Genomic DNA, 22,003 nt, shown 5'->3' with positions numbered 1-22,003 from the left:
CAGCTTTAAATGTGTAACTAAATCCTGTCAAATCTTCAAGAACTGCGGGTTTCACAAGGCTCATTTGAATTTCCTAATGCGACACAAAGGAGTGATCAAATTAAGATCCGTCATCTGTAAGTTAAATATAAGACAGGGTTTGGGTTAGAACTGCATTTCAAGTCCATCAATCTAGGAAATGTGTTCATTTCCCACATTGACCAAGTTGAAACACAATGGCCACTGACCCTGATATCAAAAGATACAGTAATAGCATGATACATACCAGGAACTTATTGGGATCGGCCCCTCCAGCTTGGCCCACAAACACCCCGGCTCCAGACTCCAGCTCCATCTCGTCTGGGGACCTCTCAAAGCGCACCACCTGGGGCTGGTCGTCACAGTTGATGTAGAAGGTGACCTTGTCGTCCAGCACGGAGATGGAGAAGCGGTTCCACTGGTCAGACAGATTGTGCACGGGGAAGGTGGCCGCCACGTACGACTCCTGCGAGTCGGGCTCCGTATAGTAGAAGATTACGTTCTGCCGGTTTGCCTTCACGGGCGACAGCTTGACACCCACATACATGATCTGCTGCGAGGGGTCCGTGACCGAGAAGATAACTCCACCATTGGTGGACTGGGGCTTCAGGTTGAAGAGGAGGGAGAAGTCCCGGTAAAAGGGGCTGGGAAGATGGGCGCGTGCCAGCTGGCCCGTGTTAGCGTCGGGACCGAACACGTAGCCGGGGCTGTTGTCGGGGCCATAGATCTTGGTGATCTCGTCCGGGGGAGGGTCCCCGATCAGCTGCAGGAGGGAGACGCCGCTCTCATCTACAGGAGAGAAACAGGAAGTTAGTACACAGCACACCGGAAACGGCAATGAAGGGGTGGGCTGCATGGCGGGAATGGATTAGAAAGATCTATTAGTCTGTTGGGGTTTGACACAGTGAGTTTAGGTCTGCGGGGTAAAGGCAGACTGCCAACACTTTCTTAGTAATGTTTTGTGAGGGAAGGGGGCAGCAATACTAGATGTGCGTCATTAAACCCAGTGTCCGGTGTCACTTGAAGAGATGCATTAACGTGATGATAGCTCAATGATTCCTGACCTAATATTTGAAAGAAATATGACCTGACATGGGAAACTGCCTTGGACTTCTGTCACAACTCCAAATGAGAATGGAAATGAGATATCAGGGAAACATTACAAACAAATACATTACATGGATGGAGTTAACTGCAACCGACACACAGCCCAACAATTGTTTTTGCTAGAATACTTTGTAAAGCTAAAAAATGACATTTAGCTTTTAACATTTGAAAGGCAACCCTATATGGGGGAATTTCTCAAAGGACCTAATTCAAACAAGCCAAGTCCTATTGCCTGCCTAAAATGGAGTCGGTTATGAAAACTAACATCAACTTTGACATATCCAGAAAAGGGTGGGGAGAACACTTCTCCTGGGACCTATAATAACCTAATTCCTTGAACAGATACTGGAGGTACTTTAGCCAAAGCCCCCTGTGAATACATGACTGAATGTGAGGGTAGACTTCCTTCACTAACATGGGATAAGGGGAATTCCATGCTAGACAGTCTCAGACTTTGTTTTTTTCATGGACACAGTATAGTGATCCAATACTTATTTTGTGATCAAACAGCAGCATTTCAAATAGATCCAAGGGGGATATGACTGACTGTATGCAATAGTGCACGGCACAACCTTGTTACGTTGTCTATATACATTTGAAGTAACTCTTTAGTATCTTACAAGACAGGGCAGAAAAAAAGTGTGACATAGCTAAACAGAAAATAGGAAGTCTGATGGGAAATGTTTATAAAACCAGTCTATTCAAACAAGTGAGTGTGAAAAAAATTCTGAAATGGGAATCACTCTGACAAAATCACGTTTTTGAAAGAGTGACTCTCAAAGGGAGGATGACTACCCTTCATTGTACAGCAAATGAAATTGGAGTTAATTAACACTGTATGAGCAGATGCACAAGAGCAGATGCACAAGAACTGAAAATACTTCCTAAAAGCATTGAGGCCTTATCAAACAGATTCTAGTTCCGTACATGTGAGTAAAGATGTAAAGTCTAAACCGTATGCTTATGACACATTACAACACAGAATTAGGATTTCTGTGGATCACAAGCTCAACACAAATAAATGTAAGACTAAGCGCAAATCAGCATGTAGTTTTGCAAAGAGTAGAACAATTATGCACGGCATACTCTGCATAAGGATCAATTCTAAGAATGAATACATAAAAAATACATCTTAAAATTCCATCAATTTCTGAATTGAATGAAAAATATTGAATGCATTCATTTTATGGAATTTATCTAATACAATTCCTGACTTCTCCCAAAACCTTCAGCACACACACACACCAGTTCCCCTTTATTTCATTACATCTGTTAAATGTCATCACGTCAGGGCAAAGTAAGTCCTACAGCTAGGTTCCACAAATATCTGCGCTCCCTCTTCAGTCACCCCGGGTGACTCTGGACTGGGTTCAGTACATACATTTTTGGGAAATAAACAGAGAACACAAAGATCTTGTGATTCGTAGCGATTAAATGTTCTATCATATGCTGATCCTCAAATAATCTTTCTCAAGTAGTCTACTTCATCATAATTCCAATTCAAAATATAAAACAATATATGTCTATAAATATTGAATATTATGCGATACAAAAATCCTCTGTCAAGGCTAAAGGAGAAACTTCAAATGGAAAGTTAAGTGTTTTCTGACGCATGTATTTGTTTTCTAACGCATTCACGTGTTTCACAAAGCCAGTCATGCTGTGTCGTGGTGCCAAGAAGGCTATTTACTGTGCGATGATTGACAACTGAACAACAAGTGTTGACTAATTTATAAAAGGTGTCGAACTGACTGAATAAAGTCGATCTCCTACATCCCTTTGCCATTCATAAATCATGGCTTGCCAGACAGTGACGCTAAAGTGAGTTACCCGTCTCATCAGTCAGTGAGCGTAGCCTACCAAATCGCATCGGATAGCTGTTCATTTGGCTTCCTAACAATTTGCATAGGCTACTGTCAGGCCTAGGCTTTTTGGCGATTATCTGCAGATAAATTATTGAAACATTATATGAAGATGGTGAATCATCACTGCAGGAACAATTGGTAGTGGAGAGCCTCACTGTGGTCCAAATATTATAGTTTGGGCCCTCCTGGAATCCAGGCATGAAAACAGAATTCAACAATAGGCTATGCAAAAATGTATTGACCATAGTAGGGAATCAACTAAATGTATTGAAAATGAATTAACTTGCCCAAATGTATCATAAGACATGACCAGAATGCATCAGTGATTCCGATTTCCAGTAACTTTCTGAAAAGGCAAGAAGAACGCATGTCTGTGTGCAGTGCGCACCTCTACCACTTTGTGTAGCTGTTAGTGTCTTCTGGTAGATGGAAAGGCTTTCCCAAAAACTTTCTCAATTAAATGTTGTTTACTACAAAGTAGCCTATGCTCACCTGGCAGAATTATATAATGATTATTTTCATCAATCCAGTGGGCATTTGTTTAGCAAACTCTACCATCATGTGTGTAACAGTGTAGGTTCCGTCCCTCTCTTCGCCCCAACCTGGGCTCGAACCAGGGACCCTTGCACACATCAACAACTGACACCCACTAAGCATCGTTACCCATCGCGCCACAAAAGCCGCGACCCTTGCAATGCAAGTGGAACAACCACTTAAGGTCTCAGAGCGAGTGACATCACTGATTGAAACGCTATTAGCACACCACCACTAACTAACTAGCCATTTCATATCGGTTACATGTGCACTACAAAAACACCACTAAACAGCCTTTTGCTAGGTGCCCACTTGAATGAAAGGTTAATAACTACATCGAAAAATCTACATTTCTCTGATATTTCAAAGACCTCAAAAATGGTCTCCTGATGTGGTTTAAGCGTTGTTGTTGACTTAGAAAAATCACAAAATTGGATGTTCTATTTAAAAAGAGTGATTTTGAGAGCGAGAACCTGAAAAAAATGGGAAAACTGAAACTTAGAAAAACAAATCCTTTAAATGATCTGTCAAGATAATGTGGCCTATTTACTTAATTTTTAATACAATACTTAATTTGAAGAACAAACATTGTGGCAATTCCTATATTAGAGTAAAATTGTAAATGAGACTAATTTCAAGAGAAGACAGGTTACATGTTAAAAAGGTTTAATGTTCTCTTACTTAGAAAATAGTCCTGGTCATATAGGCCTAGACAATGTCCGAAACAACTAACAATACACATTTTCACTAATTTAAATTGGCTACTCTATGCACTTGTGTAAAACACAAGTTTTACCCACAGGCCTGGCCATCTGCAGATGGGTTCTTTTCATCAACCCTAAAATGACCTTTGTTGCTCAGGATACTCACATAAACTGGTGGATGTACCTATTAAACAATGTAGAATCAATCAATCAGTCAGTAACGACAAAACGTATTGCAACAATGAGAAATGGAACAACTTTTTACCGGGTTTATGAAGTGTGATGGAAAGGTTTTTCCCTCTCAAACGTAAAGCTAAAGGAATGCCTTTGCTGATGTCAGTGAATGCACCGGTATTGTGTCGGGACAGTGAGTCATTCAAAATTATTGAAACACATTGGACTGTGTGCAGGGGTTCAAGATTAGCATTTTAACTAGGATCGCCATTCAACCCCCCAAAATAAGCCTTTGTTGTCCATTGACAGTTTAAAAAGACTTGGCCAATCAGGCAGTGAATAGGACAGCTTCTGAAAAGGTCCTGCTGGGGTTTATGGTCCCAGTTTGTCTTGTCCTCTACATTTATTGACCACAAGCTAGAATGCCGCACATTTCTGTTTTCCCACCACTTTGAGACATTAAACATACACATTCTGCTGAAGCGCCGCCACATCACATAATATATACCGCGCACACTACAGCAGAAGTAAACTCCTTCCTCCGCTTCTCTTTTGTCCTCGTGAGGCTACACATATGTTGAGTTTACTGGGGAAGCTGTGAGGTGCTGGGAAAGCTGTGAAGCCAGCTGTAGACTATTGAGTGAATTTGTTTATGGGTCGGTTACTAAATAATGTTATGTACGTTAACTATTACCTAATTGTGTTCATGAGTCTGTTGTTAAATGTGTATGTTTACTGCTTTGCATTAAATCATGTATGGCTACAAATATTGTATATAGGCAACATTTATTCATATTTGCAGAATATTGTATATATAATCTACAGAAATTGGTTCAGTTATGGCCTGAATATTGTATATATAATCTACAGAAATTGGTTCAGTTATGGCCTGAATATTGTATATACATTCATGAATATGGTTACGTAAAAGCTGCCAAAACTGCCAATACCTAGTTTCCAGTATGTATTTTTGTTTTAAAGAAAGTATTTTCATTTTATCTTGTTTTTACACCATCCATTAACATCAATCATTCACTATAAAACATATTTATGATCAAAAAAGCTTAGCAAAACAAAAAATGGGGGCAAAAGTAAGTAGGCCTAAAATATATATATTCTTTCAAATAACAAAAAAAGAAATAAGAGTAGGCTACATGACAATGCAGCGCCATTAAAAGTTCAGAACAAATCATCCAAGAATGTGCTCGTTCTGGTCTCATAAGGATTGTGGAGTCATTGAAAGGGTTGCAAGTGTCCAAGTAGGCTAGGTGCTCATTTTTCTCAGATGGATTTTGGCTTATTCACAAATGCAACTTGAAAGTGTAGGAAACGCTTTTCAGGTAAGACTCCAGCCATTCAGTCTTGAGCTGTGTTCGAATACCCATACTAACATACTGTATACTACATTTTAGTATACTGTAAACGGAACAGTATCCTTTCAGTTGAGTGTACTAGCTCTTCGCCTGTCTACCGGCAGTTGATGCTGTTGCTATGCAACCTCTTGCTAGCTAGTTAGCATAACAAATTACTAGTTAGACATTTTACGACTTCGGGTGTGTAATTAAATTCAATCTGGAGTGTGCTCTTAAATTCAGAGCGTTGTCAGATTGTCTGTGTGGAAATTCAGAGCGTTTCACTCTCGGAGCGCACAGTGGAAGCTCAGGCCGAGGAGTAGGGTTGATTTGAGCGTTCTGACCTTACAGCGGCAGTCAAGCACCCAAGCTAATGTTGACTAGCTTGCTAGCTACTTCCAGACATAAATGAGACCACTCTGACCATTTTACTCACCCTAGCAGAGCTGGTTAGGCAGTTTTCATGTTATCCAGACCGTTGGTGACTGTAACTGTGCTGCTGGCAACAATTTAATTATGCTTTTTTTGCTGACGTTTACTGACTCAGGCTATATTCAACGGGTGTTGAGCGCTCGTAAATTCATTATTCTGCGCTTTGGTACACTTAGATGAGAGTACTCTGAAATCAGAGTAGATATCCAGAGCGAATTTACAAAAGCACCCGCATGTCCATTGAGAACGCACAAAGACTATACCATTTAGCTAAGCTAAGAATGATGGGAAAAATCAAGTCAATAAACGTTGGGTAGTTAGTTAGATAGCCTATAGTTAATATACTGGAAAGTTTGATGTACAAGTAGCCAACCAATGTCAGGTAGCTAGCTAACATACCGCTATGCTATGTGGTTCGTAAGGACAGTGTGGCTAACAAATTGTCAGCCAACATAACATGTAAGGTAATTTATTTGAAAAGTCATTACTTTATTACATTGCTCAACATTTTCTTAACATTTGTCATAATTAGTTAAAGCTATGAATTTGTATTCGCTCTCGTTGTACTTTGGCTGCATATTTTCCGACATTTTCTTCAAATCTGAAAACAATGTGAAGCCACTCCCATTTCCTAAAGCATTACATTATGGGCCCTAAAGTATGGAAATAGTGTCCTCTGTGTGTATAATTCATATTTTGGCAAATTTAGTACAACATCTGGGAACTTTTAGCATACTAACTATATCCATACTATGACCAATAAGCATACTATATACAGTGGGGGAAAAAAGTATTTGATCCCCTGCTGATTTTTTACGTTTGCCCACTGACAAAGAAAGGATCCGTCTATAATTTTAATGGTAGGTTTATCAGAACAGTGAGAGACAGAATAACAACAAAAATATCCAGAAAAACGCATGTCAGTAATGTTATAAATTGATTTGCATTTTAATGAGGGAAATAAGTATTTGACCCCCTCTCAATCAGAAAGATTTCTGGCTCCCAGGAGTCTTTTATACAGGTAACGAGCTGAGATTAGGAGCACACTTGTGCTCCTAACCACAGCTTGCTACCTGTAAAAAAGACACCTGTCCACAGAAGCAATCAATCAATCAGATTCCAAACTCTCCATCATGGCCAAGACCAAAGAGCTCTCCAAGGATGTCAGGGACAAGATTGTAGACCTACACAAGGCTGGAATGGGCTACAAGACCATCGCCAAGCAGCATGGTGAGAAGGTGACAACATTTGGTGCGATTATTCGCATATGGAAGAAACACAAAAGAACTGTCAATCTCCCTCGGCCTGGGGCTCCATGCAAGATCTCACCTCGTGGAGTTGCAATGATCATGAGAACGGTGAGGAATCAGCCCAGAACTACACGGGAGGATCTTGTCAATGATCTCAAGGCAGCTGGGACCATAGTCACCAAGATAACAATTGGTAACACACTACACCGTGAAGGACTGAAATCCCGCAGCGCCCGCATGGTCCCCCTGCTCAAGAATACATATACATGCCCGTCTGAAGTTTGCCAATGAACATCTGAATGATTCAGAGGACAACTGGTGAAAGTGTTGTGGTCAGATGAGACCAAAATGGAGCTCTTTGACATCAACTCGCCGTGTTTGGAGGAGGAGGAATGCTGCCTATGACCCCAAGAACACCATCTCCACCGTCAAACATGGAGGTGGAAACATTATGCTTTGGGGGAGTTTTTCTGCTAAGGGGACAGGACAACTTCACCGCATCAAAGGGACGATGGACGGGGCCATGTACCGTCAAATCTTGGGTGAGAACCTACTTCCCTCAGCCAGGGCATTGAAAATGGGTCGTGGATGGGTATTCCAGCATGACAATGACCCAAAACACACGGCCAAGGCAACAAAGGAGTGGCTCAAGAAGAAGCACATTAAGGTCCGGAGTGGCCTAGCCAGTCTCCAGACCTTAATCTCATAGAAAATCTGTGGAGGGAGCTGAAGGTTCGAGTTGCCAAACATCAGCCTCGAAACCTTAATGACTTGGAGAAGATCTGCAAAGAGGAGTGGGACAAAATGCCTCCTGAGATGTGTGCAAACCTGGTGGCCAACTACAAGAAACATCTGACCTCTGTGATTGGCAACAAGGGTTTTGCCACCAAGTACTAAGTCATGTTTTTCAGAGGGGTCAAATACTTATTTCCCTCATTAAAATGAAAATTATTTTAGAACATTTGTGACATGCGTTTTTCTGGATTTTTTTGTTGTTATTCTGTCTCTCACTGTTCAAATAAACCTACTATTAAAATTATAGACTGATCATTTCTTTGTAAGTGGGCAAACGTACAAAATCAGCAGGGGATCAAATACTTTTTCCCCCCACTGTACTCAATTCAAGTCACAAATAGTATGGTTAGTGTGGTTAGCATGAGTATTCGAGCACAGCTCTGGTGTAGGATACTTCTGAACCAGTGACTTCAGATCCTTCTGTTACTTGTGGTAGGTGTGGAATGCCAGCAAGTCGCTTCTCCATTCTCATTTCACCTCTTTGCTACGGTTGTGTACATTTCAGAGTTATACAAAAATTGGCTTTTTCAGGGAACAAGTAATGGGTTATCATCTTACAGCTGTTCTGCAGCAATGGAAGAAAATTAAGCCTTGAAAATTGATGCTAACAATTCCTACAGGTATCCTAACTTTTGTTGATTACTTACAAACCCTCTATTTGTATAAAAGCAGTGTTGGAACAGACTGTGTTACTACACCCTCTTAAGCATTATTTGAACAGTATTGTACTACAGGAAGTAGTATACTGCTATCATAATGGCCAGAAAAAGGCAATTAACAAAAGAAGACAGAGCATTATAACCATTAAAAGTGTAGGTCTTTCCTTTAAAGAAATTGCAAAGAGAGCCAAGGTGTCAGTGAGTAGTTTCCTACACCATCAAAAGGCACTTGGAAACTGGAGGAAACAAAGCCAAAGCCACAACAGAATCAGAAGACAAGTTTCTGAGACTCAACAGCTTGCGTGATAGGCAGCACACAGGGCAACAGCATCAAGCACAGTTTAACACTGGTCGAAGTAAGCAAGTCTCAGTTTCAACAGTGAAGAGAAGACTTCGAGCTGCAGGTTTGACAGGTCAAGTGGTAGTAAGAAAGCCATTGCTAAGATGGCAAAATAAGAAAAAGAGGCTTTCCTGGGCCATGAAGCACCACCAGTGGACTACTGAAGAGTTGAAGAAGGTCTTATGGACTGATGAAAATTTGAAATCTTCAGTTCATCACGCAGGGTTTTTGCACGCCGTCGAGTAGGCGAAAGGATGGTTCCTCAGTGTGACACCAAACATGGAGGAAGCGTGATGGTCTGGGGCTCTTTTGCTGGATCCAGAGTGAGTGGCACCCTGAACCAAAATGGCTACCACAACATTTTGCAGCGCAATGCAAGACCCTCTGGTGTACGCCTAGTTGGTCAGGAGTTCATCCTACAGCAAGATAATGACCCAAAGCATACCTCCAGGCAATGTCAGAACTACCTTAGAAGAAAAGAAAAAGACCATAGGCTTCAAATCATTGAATGGCCAGCAAAGTCTCCAAACGTAAACCCCATCGAGCTGGTTTGGGATGAACTGGGCAAAAGGGTGAAAGCAAAGCAACCTATTCACCCCTTGACATTTTTTATATATTTTTTGCCTTACAACCTGGAATTAAAATAGATTTTTGGGGGGTTTATATTATTTGATTTACACAACATGCCTACCACTTTGAAGATGCAAAATATTTTTTATTGTGAAACAAACAAGAAATAAGACTAAAAAAGGGAAAACTTGAGGGTGCATAACTATTCACCCCCCCAAAGTCAATACTTTGTAGAGCCACCTTTTGCAGCAATTACAGCTGCAAGTCTCTTGGGATTTTTGCCCAGTCTTCAAGGCAAAACTGCTCCAGCTCCTTCAAGTTGGATGGGTTCCGCTGGTGTACAGCAATCTTTGAGTCATACCACAGATTCTCAATTGGATTGAGGTCTGGGCTTTGACTAGGACATTCCAAGACATTTAAACGTTTCCCCTTAAACCACTCGAGTGTTGCTTTAGCAGTATGCTTAAGGTCATTGTCCTGCTGGAAGGTGAACCTTCGTCCCAGTCTCAAATCTCTGGAAGACAAACAGGTTTCCCTCAAGAATTTCCCTGTATTTAGCATCATCCATCATTCCTTCAATTCTGACCAGTTTCCCAGTCCCTGCCGATGAAAAACATCCCCACAGCATGATGCTGCCACCATCATGCTTCACTGTGGGGATGATATTCTCGGGGGTGATGAGAGGTGTTAGGTTTGTGCCAGACATAGCGTTTTCGCTTCATTTTTGTCTCATCTGACCGGAGTACCGCCTTCCATATGTTTGGGGAGTCTCCCACATTCCTTTTGGCGAATACCAAACATGTTTCCTTATTCTTTTCTTTAAGCAATTACTTTTTTTCTGGCCACTCTTCCGTAAAGCCCAGCTCTGTGGAGTGTACGGCTTAAAGTGGTCCTATGGACAGATACTCCAATCTCCGCTGTGGAGCTTTGCAGCTCCTTCAGGGTTATCTTTGGTCTCTGTGTTTCCTCTCTGATTAATGCCCTCCTTGCCTGGTCAGTGAGTTTTGGTGGGTGGCCCTCCCTTGGCAGGTTCGTTGTGGTGCCATATTCTTTCCATTTTTTAATAATGGATTTAAATGGTGCTCTGTGGGATGTTCAAAGTTTCTGATATATTTTTTTATAACTCAACCCTGATCTGTACTTCTCCACAACGTTGTCCCTGACCTGTTTGGAGAGCTCCTTGGTCTTCATGGTGCCGCTTGCTTGGTGGTGCCCTGTGCTTAGTGGTGTTACAGACTCTGGGGCCTTTCAGAATAGGTTTATATATACACTGAGATCATGTGACACTTAGATTGCACACAGGTGGACATTAATTAATTATGTGACTTCTGAAGGTAATTGGTTGCACTAGATCTTATTTAGGGGCTTCATAGCAAAGGGGGTAAATACATATGCACGCAGCACTTTTCTGTTTTCCATTTTTTGAAACAAGTTCTTTTTTTAATTTCACTTCACAAATTTGGACTATTTTGTAAATGTCCATTACATGAAATCCAAATAAAAATCTATTTAAATTGCAGGTTTTAATGCAACAAAATAGGTAATACTTTTGCAAGGCTCTGTACATGTGCCGTTATGGCTGTTACGTCTGCAATGGGTGGCTACTTTGATGAGTCAAAAATGTAGATAACTTTTTGTTTACAAAACGATTCCATGATTTTTTTGGCTCCAATTGTTTATTTTTTCCATGCTTTAATTTCAGAGTAAATTAATAAATTAAACTGTTCTAAAACTTTGGACCGGTAGTCAGGAGCTCCTCCAGAGTATGTTCCTGGGTGCTGAAAGAACCGGGTATCCACGATAACTTGGAGAGAACCCAATCAATGAGCGTTGTGAAACCTCAGCATTCGAAAGCATCATATTCGGTGCACTTCCAGAAGGACTTATTTGCCGTCTGTCGTTCCCGTCTTTTGTTAAAACATGTAGCTAGCTAGTTAGCTAAACAATGGACCAATCACAACTCATGACATTACTACCCTGCATGAATCTGCAGGTAGCTAACTAACCAGGTTCTATGGCTATAACTTGTCAACAAATTTGTCTGAGATACGAAGAATAAGATCGTACACTTGAAATGAAACCACTTTGTCAAAATTAGAAACGTGTAATATCTGAAAATCTTACCAGCATACATCATGGTTGGACGTGTCTCCTGTCTGATGCCATGCATGGTTGCCTTAGTTTGACAATGTAATCCAGACTGGTGTTTTCACCATCTCCTTAGCTATCATTCTCCAATTCCACTGATTTCAAAACTCGGTCCTCCAGAAAGTGGAGAGCATACACATAACGTTAGCTAGCAAGTCAGCCAGGTAACGTTATCTAGCAAACAGTACATTTTAACTTGACATTTGGTTTATGCAGTTTTACTATGCGATACATATCTCTCAGCATGCCCAACCCACTCATTACCTCAGCCAATCATAGCTAGCGGAAGGTTGCTCACTTTTTCTGTGGCTAAACCAACTAGGCTTGTAATTTAACAATTTTATTCGTATTTACAGATGTCATACAAGTTTGACATTAAGGCACATGAAAGTTCACATGTTCGAGTACGCATATCTGCCATTTTGATAAAAAAATATATTTTAGCGACTAGTTTCCTGAATGGGGTCACATTTAAACATGTTAACCTCCACAAGACTGCCGGCCCAGACGGCATCCCTAGCTGCGTCCGCAGAACATGTGCAGACCAGCTGGCTGGTGTGTTTACAGACATATTCAATATCCATATTGAAATTTTATTAGTCACATGCGCCAAATACAAAGACCTTACAGTGAAATGCTTACTTACAAGCCCCTAACCAACAGTGCAGTTTCAAAAAAATATGGATAAGAATAAGAGATAAAAGTGACAAGAGCAGCAGTAAAAAATAACATATAAAGGGGGGTACCGGTACAGTCAATGTACGGGGGCACCGGTTAGTTGAGGTAGTATGTACACAGATTTAATTAAAATGACTATGCATAGATGACAACAGAGAGTGGCAGTGGTGTGGAGGGGGAGGGGGCAATGCAAATACTTTAGGTAGCCATTTGACTAGATGTTCAGGAGTCTTATGACTTGGGGGTAGAAGCTGTTTAGAAGCCTCTTGGACCTAGACTTGGCGCTCTGGTACCATTTGCCGTGTGGTAGCAGAGAGAACAGTCTATGACTAGGGTGGCTGGAGTCTTTGACAATTTTTAGGGCCTTCCTCTGACACCAATCTCTCCCTATCCCAGTCTGCGGTCCCCACATGCTTCAAGATGGCCACCATTGTTCCTGTACCCAAGAATGCAAAGGTAACTGAACTAAATTACTATCACTTCTGTGATCATTAAGTGGTTTGAGAGACTAGTCCAGGATCATATCACCTCCACCTTACCTGTCACCCTAGACCCACTTCAATTTGCTTACCGCCCCAATAGGTCCACAGATGATGCAATCGTCATCACACTGCCCTAACAAGGTTCTTTCAGGGAAAATTCCAGAACTCCTGAAGATAAGTAGGGAGACGAAGGGAAGTGACTGTTTGGGATTTGAAGTCAGGACGCAACCCCGTATCTGGTGGCCAGTTCGATTCCAAAACTCTCCATGGGAAAATGGGAAACATCTGGTGGATCGGGAATGTCATCATTGGTGAACTTTGGAGTCGCTCTAGCTATGCTTCGTCACCAATCACTACATCCCTTGGGGCGCCTGACAACTGCAATAATGCCTTTCACATCCCAACAAGCTGTTACGTTGTCTAGACCTGTTCTTTTGGGGGTCAAAGATCAACAGTGGACACATGGAAACCCCATGGTTTCAAAATCGAATTACCTGATGTTTTCAAAACATATGCTCTCTATAAAGGTTATATAAATGTTCAATAACTGAATAAAAGAACAAATTACATTTGGAGGCAAAGAACGACTGTTTGTATGTTACTTTTGGACTTTCTGCATTAGACATGACTATGGGTTTGGCGTTATTTTCCTGCTTTCCCTGCCTTTGTTCGAACCATGTTATTCAGTGTTAATAAGAGTACACCATGAAGTTGTGAGGTCAATTTGATGTCAAGTATTGAACAGCATAATACTTGTGGCAGGCCATGGGATAATTTAGGTCAACCTCACACTAAGTATCAGATTAGGGCTTTATCAGATTCTGTTCAGCAGTGACTGTTGACGATATCTCCTATTTGACCTAGATAGTTTGTATGTATTGATATGTAGGCTCTATTAATGTTCTGTATTATGTAATGTTTCATGTGGACCCCAGGAAGAGGAGCTGCTGCTTTTGCAACAGCTAATGGGGATCCTAATAAAATACAAAATATACAAATACAAGGTTCTGACCAACAAATGGTGCGGTTCCTGCTATTAAGTGATTTTTTTTTTTAAATGGTTATTGGTTATAATATATTGGTTTCCTTATCCTATAAGCAGTCTATGGACAAGGTATGACATCAACCCATGCTCTGGTTGTGTTTCTATGGCCACTGTGTCAAATACTAACTTTTTTGCATTTGTGGCACAAATTCAATACAAGTCAATGGTACCTAGACTTTTCATGCATCATATCCACATCTATAAGTAACATCATTGAGTTACACAATACATTTCAGACACTTTAGGATAATTTAAACATGAAGCGTGAAAATTACAATATAAGTACGATTTTGTAATTTGGGTGAACTACTCCTTTAACATACTCAACTTTTTCACCTAATTGCAGGAACAGCACCATATAGTTGTCAGAATCTTGTAATATCAGGATGTAGGATGGGACTTAAACCTAAAAAACTTTAATGACTAACTTCTCTGAACAGGGGAAAAAAACCCACCAAATCCACTGGGGATACATTACATAGGATGAAGACAATACTCCGAGCCGCAGCTCCATACTACTTGTCAGACACCGAGAACTGTTACTACATACTTGTTGTTGGGGTGGGATTGTCATGGGTTGTGGAGAGTCCATGGGTGGATTTTGACCATTCCATTGGATTCATCATGTCTAACTCACTGTTAGAAAAAGGTTTGGTCCAAATCGGATGCTAGGTACAATATTTATTTAACATTATATGAATCCTATAATTTCTCAGAGATCAAATTATATTTAAATCTTCTGTTGCTAACATAAATGATTTCAGAACAACCTGAGATGGTGGGTGTCAAAATCCTCTTGTCAATTTAAAGTGGAACGACCCCTGTGCTACACGCGGAGAGACGACATTTAACCATCTTCTTGGGTATGACGCTACACGCTTGGCACACCTGTATTTGGAGAGTTTCTCCCATTCTTCTGTGCAGATCCTATGTCAGGATGGATGGGGAGCATTGCTGCACAGTTATTTGTTGGTCTCTCCAGAGATGTTTGATCAGGTTTAAGTCCGGTCTCTGGCTGGGCCACTCATTCCCACAGCATGATTCTGCCACCACCATGCTTCACCGTAGGGACGGTGCCAGGTTTCCTCCAGACGTGACACATGGAATTCAGGCCAAACAGTTCAATCTTGGTTTCATCAGACCAGATAATCTTGTTTCTCATGGTCTTTAGGTGCCTTTTGGAAAACCCCAAGTGGGTTGCCATGTGCCTTTTACTGAGGAGTGGCTTCCGTCTGGCTACTCTACCGTAAAGGCCTGATTGGTAGAGTGCTACAGAGATGGTTGTCCTTCTGGAAGGTTCTCCCATCTCTACAGAGGAACTCTAGAGCTCTGTCAGAGTGACCATCGGATTCTTGGTCACCTCTCTGACCAAAGCCCTTCAACAATTGCTCAGTTTGGCCCGGGCGGCCAGCTCTAGGACGAGTCTTGGTGGTTCCAAACCTCTTCCATTTATGAATGATGGAGGCCACTGTGTTCTTGGGAACCTTCAATGCTGCAGAAATGATTTAGTACCCTTCCACAGATCTGTGCCTCGACACAATCCTGTCTCGGAGCTCTACAGACAATTCCTTCGACCTTATTGCTTGGTTTTTGCTCTGACATGCACTGTGAACTGTGGGACCTTATATAGACAGGTGTGTGCCTTTCCAAATCATGTGCAATCAATTGAATTTACCACAGGTGGACTCCAATCAAGTTGCAGAAACATCAAGGATGATGAATGGAAACAGGATGCAGCACCTGAGCTCAATTTCTAGTCTCATAGCAAAGGATCTGAATACTTATGTAAATAAGTTATCTTTTCTATTTTGAATACCTTGCAAACATTTCTAAAAACCTGGTTTTCGCTTTGTCATTATGGGTTATTGTGTGTAGATTGCTGAGGATAATTTATTTTATTTTTTTTAATAATCATTTTTAGAATAAGGCCGTAACGGAACAAAATGCGAAAAAAGTCAAGGTCTGAATACTTTCCGAAGGCACTGTATAGTCACTTTAACAATGTCTACATACAGTTTTACCTGCTTTTACCCAATTCTCTTTGTAGCTCATCCTATATAACACTACTGTAAAAACCTTTTCTATTCATATACTGTCTCTACACACCATTTATACACTGAGTTTACAACACATTAGGAGCTATTTCCATAACATAGTCTGATCAGGTGAATCCGGGTGAAAGCTATGATCCCTTATTGATGTCACCTGTTAAATCCACTTCAATTAGTGTAGATGAAGGGGAGAAGACCGGTTAAAGAAGTTTTAAGCCTTGAGACAATTGAAACATGCATTGTGTTATGTGCCATTCAGAGGGTGAATGGGCAAGATAAAATATGTAAGTGCCTTTGAATGAGGTGTGGTAGTAGGTGCCAGGAGAACCGGTTTGAGTGTGTCAAGAACTGCAACGTTGCAACACAACCTCCAGTGTTTTTCACTCTCAACAGTTTCCCCTGTGTATCAAGAATTGTCCACCACCCGAAGGACTTACAGCTAACTTGACAACTGTGGGAAGCATTGGAGTCAACATGGGCCAGCATCCCTGTGGAACGATTTTGACACCTTGTAGTCCATGCACCAACGAATTGACGCTGTTCTGAGGGCAAAATGGGGGTGCAACTCAATATTAGCAAGGTGTTTAATGTTTTTGTACACTCAGTATATATTATATTCCGGACTCTGACATTGCTCATTCTGATAATTCTTAATTTCTTGTTTTTTACTTTTGGATTATGTGTGTATTGTTATTGTACTGCTAGATATTTAATGCACTGTTGGAGCTAGAAACATAAGCATTTATTTAGCTGCACCTGCGATAACATCTGCAAATCTGTGAACGCAACCAATAAACTTTGATTAGGTTTAGTGTGGGCAGCAGCTACGTAAAAGAAAATCCTGCACATGTGCGAAAATCTCTATCTTTAGCCACGGCAAATTGGGTCTCCAGAAAATCCAGATCCATGGGCATGCCGATAAATATTGGGTTACCCGACCAAAGACATTACGTGCTCTTAAAAATATGTTCTCCATGAGAACATTGCATCATATCAGTTTTTGCCTCTCTAGAGCAAATAAACTCATATGCAAAGTTGTAAAAAGAATACTAGCACGGATAGTCTGACATCAAACATCTTCAAACTCGTCCTAAAATTAGGCTTCATAGAAGCTCCCCGAGGACTGAGGTAAAACTAAAGCCACTAGGAAGATGAGACAGGATACACTACCTCCAGCTGTGCAGTTTGCAGGTAACATGATACCGTTCAAGTACACTACCGGTAATCTCTACAGAGCAAAGCAGAAACAAACGTTTAGACAGAATGCATTTTTTTTAAATGGACTCTGGAAAATTTGGGGATTTGTGAAATGTTGCCGAGTCCATCTTTAACATCATCTCACACTCCAATGTTCCTAATCCTATCAACTCAGAAATGGACAACATGGGAATGATACACCGCGGGCCATTTGGCAGGGTGTTCTTTCAATGCTTGAATAAATAGCCCTGGAAAGACCAAAATGACCAAAAGTACACTACAAAAGTATGTGGACAACCCATCAAATTAGTGGATTGGACTATTTCAGCCACACCCTGACAGACATATAAAATCGAGCACACAGCCATGCAATCTCCATAGACAAACATTGACAGTAGAATGGCCTTACTGAAGAGATCAGTGACTTTCAACGTGGCACCGTCATAGGATGCCACCTTTCCAACAAGTCAGTTAGTCAAATTTCTGCCCTGCTAGAGCTGCCCCAATCAACTGTAAGTGGAAACGTCTAGGTGCAACAATGGCTCAGCCGCGAAGTGGTACGCCACACAAGCAAACAGAACGGGACAGCCGAGTGCTGAAGCGCGTACAAATCGCCTGTCATCAGTTGCAACACTTACTACCGAGTTCCAAACTGCCTCTGGAAGCAACGTCAGTCAGCACAATAACTGTTCGTTGGGAGCTTCATGAAATTGGTTTCCATGGCGAGCATCCGCACACAAGCCGAAGATCACTATGCGCAATGCCAAGCGTAGGCTGGAGTGGTGTAAAGCTTGCTACCATTATTGCCTGGAGCAGTGGAAACGCGTTCTCTTGAGTGATGAATCACGCTTCACCATCTGGCAGTCCGATGGATGAATCTGGGTGCCAGGAGAATGCTACCTGCCAAAATGCACAGTGCCAACTGTAAAGTTTGGTGGAGGAGGAATAATGGTCGGGGGCTGTTTTTCATGGTTCGGGCTAGGCCCCTTAGTTCCAATGAAGGGACATATTAATTCTACAACATACAATGACGTTCTTGTATTTATCTGAACAAGCACATTATTTCCGCTTGCCTCCAGCCTAGCATTTAGTTTGGTGCAGCGGGGGTTAATATAAGCCTCACTTTCTGCCTTTCCGACCTCTGCCTGCCGAGAACTTTTTCAGAGCCAAGCGAAATCATGCATCACCATCATTCTAATGGACATATCCAAGTAAATACCAACAGAAAAAAAGTTTAAATAAATGGAAATGCAGCTAGTGTACTGTCATTCTAGGTTCAATGTTCGACGTGACTGAGTTAACTGAAGTTGGGTAGCTAGATAGAAAAACTGACAAGAACGTTATCCAGCCTGCATAGCAACCATTTTGTTTAGAACGGACGACCAGCCCGTTTGCATAGCAACTATGTAAAAAATAATTAACGACTGGGTCGCGTCTGTAGCAACATCACCAAAATAACTAACAACCAGATTTTTGTCCAGATTATATATTCTGAATGGGTGTAGACAAAGAAGAGCTCTCCAGTAGGTAACAACACATTCAAGGGACATTTTCTCAAAAGTTGGGTTACAAGTTTATCAACATTCAAAGCAGTATAACTTTCCCACTGTTCCTCAACTGTAGTGTATGATATACTATTGTCTAGCTCTGAGTCTCTACTTTATCCAATGTAAAAAACACAATTTCAAATTTTGCTACATAAGACCGAATCGAGCCCATCGGTCACATTTACAATGTGACTTTTATTTCACCTAGCTGGCACATATCCAGAATGTTAGAGAATCACATTGAAGATTCCTACACTTCTGAGACTCCACAGATTCACTTAGGGTCGGACCAGAGACAACTTGTCCACGAAAGCCTGTCAGTGGAGCAATCCAGGTGGCAAAGCTCTGAGACTTACACAGAAATACTCAATTCTGTAATCACTGCCACAGGTGATTCTAACATGTATTGACTCAGGGGTGTGAATACCTAAATGAGATATTTCTGTATTTAATTTATACATTTACAAAAGATTTCTACAAACGTTTTCACTTTGTCATTATGGGCTATTGTGTGTAGATGGGTGAGAAAAATATATTTCATCCATTTTTAATTCAGGCTGTAACAACAAAATGTGGAATAAGTCAAGGAGTATGAACACTTTCTGAAGGCACTGTACTTCTTGCAAACTGTGGAATGCCTTACCCCTAACCATAGTCACATTTATAGGGTCTTTATAGGGAAAATGTTTTGTCTTTTGTTCCTTTCGAATTACATATTCATTTAAACATACCCACACCACCTCCTCTCCAACATTGTAGCACGATTTTCATGTTTTCCATTTTTGAAAATTAGCCTGTTGAAGTATTTGAAAAGTTGTGCATAAAAGAAAATGCACTAATTTGACGTAAGAAACATAACCATACGCATAGGCTAATTATTGCACAACCCTACTTCTACCCAACTAGCAGAGGGAAAAAAATGTCACATGTTCAGTCAGTGTCATTCAAAACAAGTCTGTTGCTGAAAACAATGTTCCCACTTTTATATGCAGACTGAATAAGGTTTATGTTGTACAGGAAAAAAATATTTTATCTACCAGTACCATTCTTCTTTCCCTATCATGCTCAAGGCCATTGAACGACATACAACTGGTGTCAATATGTCACCAAGCTAAAATAAGGTAAACTGTCAAGCAAGTATGTTCACACACAAAGTTGGGCAGGTAGCCAAGCTGTTTAGAGCGTTGGTCCAGTAAACGAACGGTTTGAATCCCCAAGCCAGCAAGGTGGAAAAATCTGCCACTTTGCCCTTAAGGCAGTTAACCCTCAACAACATCTGCTCCCCGGGAGCTGATGACGATAAAGGCAGCCCCTCGCGCCTCTCTGATTCAGAGGGGTTGGCTGCGGAAGACACATTTTGATTGAATGCATTCAGTTGTGCAACTGACTAGGTTTCCCTTTTCCCTGGTTGAATGTATAGGGCTAAACCACAAAAGCCAAAACAATCAATTCCCATGCACTCAATGTAACGTGACAGCTTAATTTGAACATTTAGAGAGCCGAATGCACATCAAAACTTTGGCAAGCAATTCATACAAGAAAAGTGAGATAGTTTTCAATCCAAAATTACCATGCATAAGTACTGCTTGTAAAATGTGCTATCAATATTCCAATGATTTATGCCATAAATACACATAAGTGACAGCTTGTTGGTGTAAAGATTGCATGCCAAGAGAGAATGTATAGAATGTACAGTGCATTTCAGAGTGTCGCTCCCTCCTTTAAGTGCACTTGAAACAAATGACTGCTCTATAAATACTCCCTTTAAGTTTGGGAGGGACAAATCATATAACATGGAATGAAACTGCGATCTTCAGCAATTTACTCAGGTTTAATTGAATAATCTAAAACTAGGTGTACCTAAACATGTCCTTCTTTGACATTTAAGTCAATACTCTTTTTTCGCTCTACCTTGAAAGCAGCCTCTATCTTGCACCTTAACTAAATTACATTATTGTATGTTAAAGGATCTTTAGAGGCCACCTCTAGCTCCCCAGAAAATCTAACTTTCCTGTCCGATTGGTTACGCAGAGTGTGAATCATTGATACAGTGTGTGTTTTATACTTTATTATATATTTTAGTTATCAGTCACATGCCAACCGGAAGACTTGGACATAAATTGACATGCAACAGGTTCAGGCTGCACCAGGAAACCACCAGTGCCATGTTTGTTTAGTCTACGTTCACACCCCTGTCTTTGCCAATGGGTTGAGTGGCAAATGGAAACACACTCGTTAGTCACCTGTACCTTCATATTATGCACTTAAAAACACACGTGTCAGGATGACCCCCCCAAAAAACAAGATAAACCTCCAAGGACTACTGAGGTGACAAAACTGAGTGACAAAATAAAGACAAACAGGAGGGGGGAGGGGGGGATTGGGGGTATTTGCTGGTTGAAAATGGATTCCAAAAAAGGGGATACATTTTAACCAGGGATTACCTTTCTGTTACTAACTGACAAGCACTGATACCAGTCGTTCTCATCGGGAAGAGAGTGGCCGTCGTCAAGTTTGGCCGTCGTCGAGGACTGTCCAGCAGGACCTCGCAGGCCTGGGGGGCTATCACCGCACCTGGGCACTAGCAGCAAACAGAAAAAACACTCCAGGCTATGGTGGCAGCGTGACCACAAGCGCCACACCCACTCCACCAGAACAGTCTGGATGTCCTTCATGCTGCTGTGATTGAGAAAGTTGGGCACCTATGGATTTGCAAAAAAAGCAAACGAGAATCTATGAGCAAGCTACGTGGGGATTTTGGGGCGGGCGCCTCACTAGTAAGCTAGAGTGGTAGTTGTTGAAACGGGTTAGTAAATCACCTGAAAGTGTATTCACCGGAGTACTCTGTCAAGTTAAAATGATTGGCATTCCAACTAGAGCTACAGTTAATTATTTATAGCTACTGCGAGTTGTCTCGAGACATTAACGCTTGGGACAGGCTGACTGTCTATGGGGTAACCCATAGCATGCCCCTGTTCTGTTGTGCTTGTTCAAAGCACTTTCAGCAAGGTCCACTTGGGTAATACCCAGCGTCCCATGCTCTGTCCCAGCAAGC

At 41.3% G+C, this 22,003-nt stretch overlaps 1 protein-coding gene across 5 annotated transcripts in view; it reads right to left on the bottom strand.

The window, feature by feature from the left end:
• The window catches only part of col18a1a (collagen type XVIII alpha 1 chain a), a 176,222-nt gene that overhangs the window by 70,031 nt on the left and 84,188 nt on the right, over positions 1 to 22,003 (bottom strand). For 4 of the 5 annotated variants that reach the window (XM_014172893.3, XM_014172890.3, XM_082968850.1 and 1 more), the window contains one exon: positions 266 to 807. In XM_014172893.3, the coding sequence (XP_014028368.2) occupies positions 266 to 807 (542 nt within the window). Of the gene's footprint in view, positions 1 to 265; positions 808 to 21,392; positions 21,414 to 22,003 lie in introns of those variants that run through there. The other variant, XM_014172894.3, reaches the window with a different exon arrangement.

This window comes from Salmo salar, chromosome 25 (assembly GCF_965601325.2).
Source record: "Salmo salar chromosome 25, fSalSal1, whole genome shotgun sequence".
NCBI lineage: Eukaryota > Metazoa > Chordata > Actinopteri > Salmoniformes > Salmonidae > Salmo > Salmo salar.
Note: the sequence above shows the minus strand (reverse complement) of the source record. Positions and strands in the feature narration are given on the sequence as shown.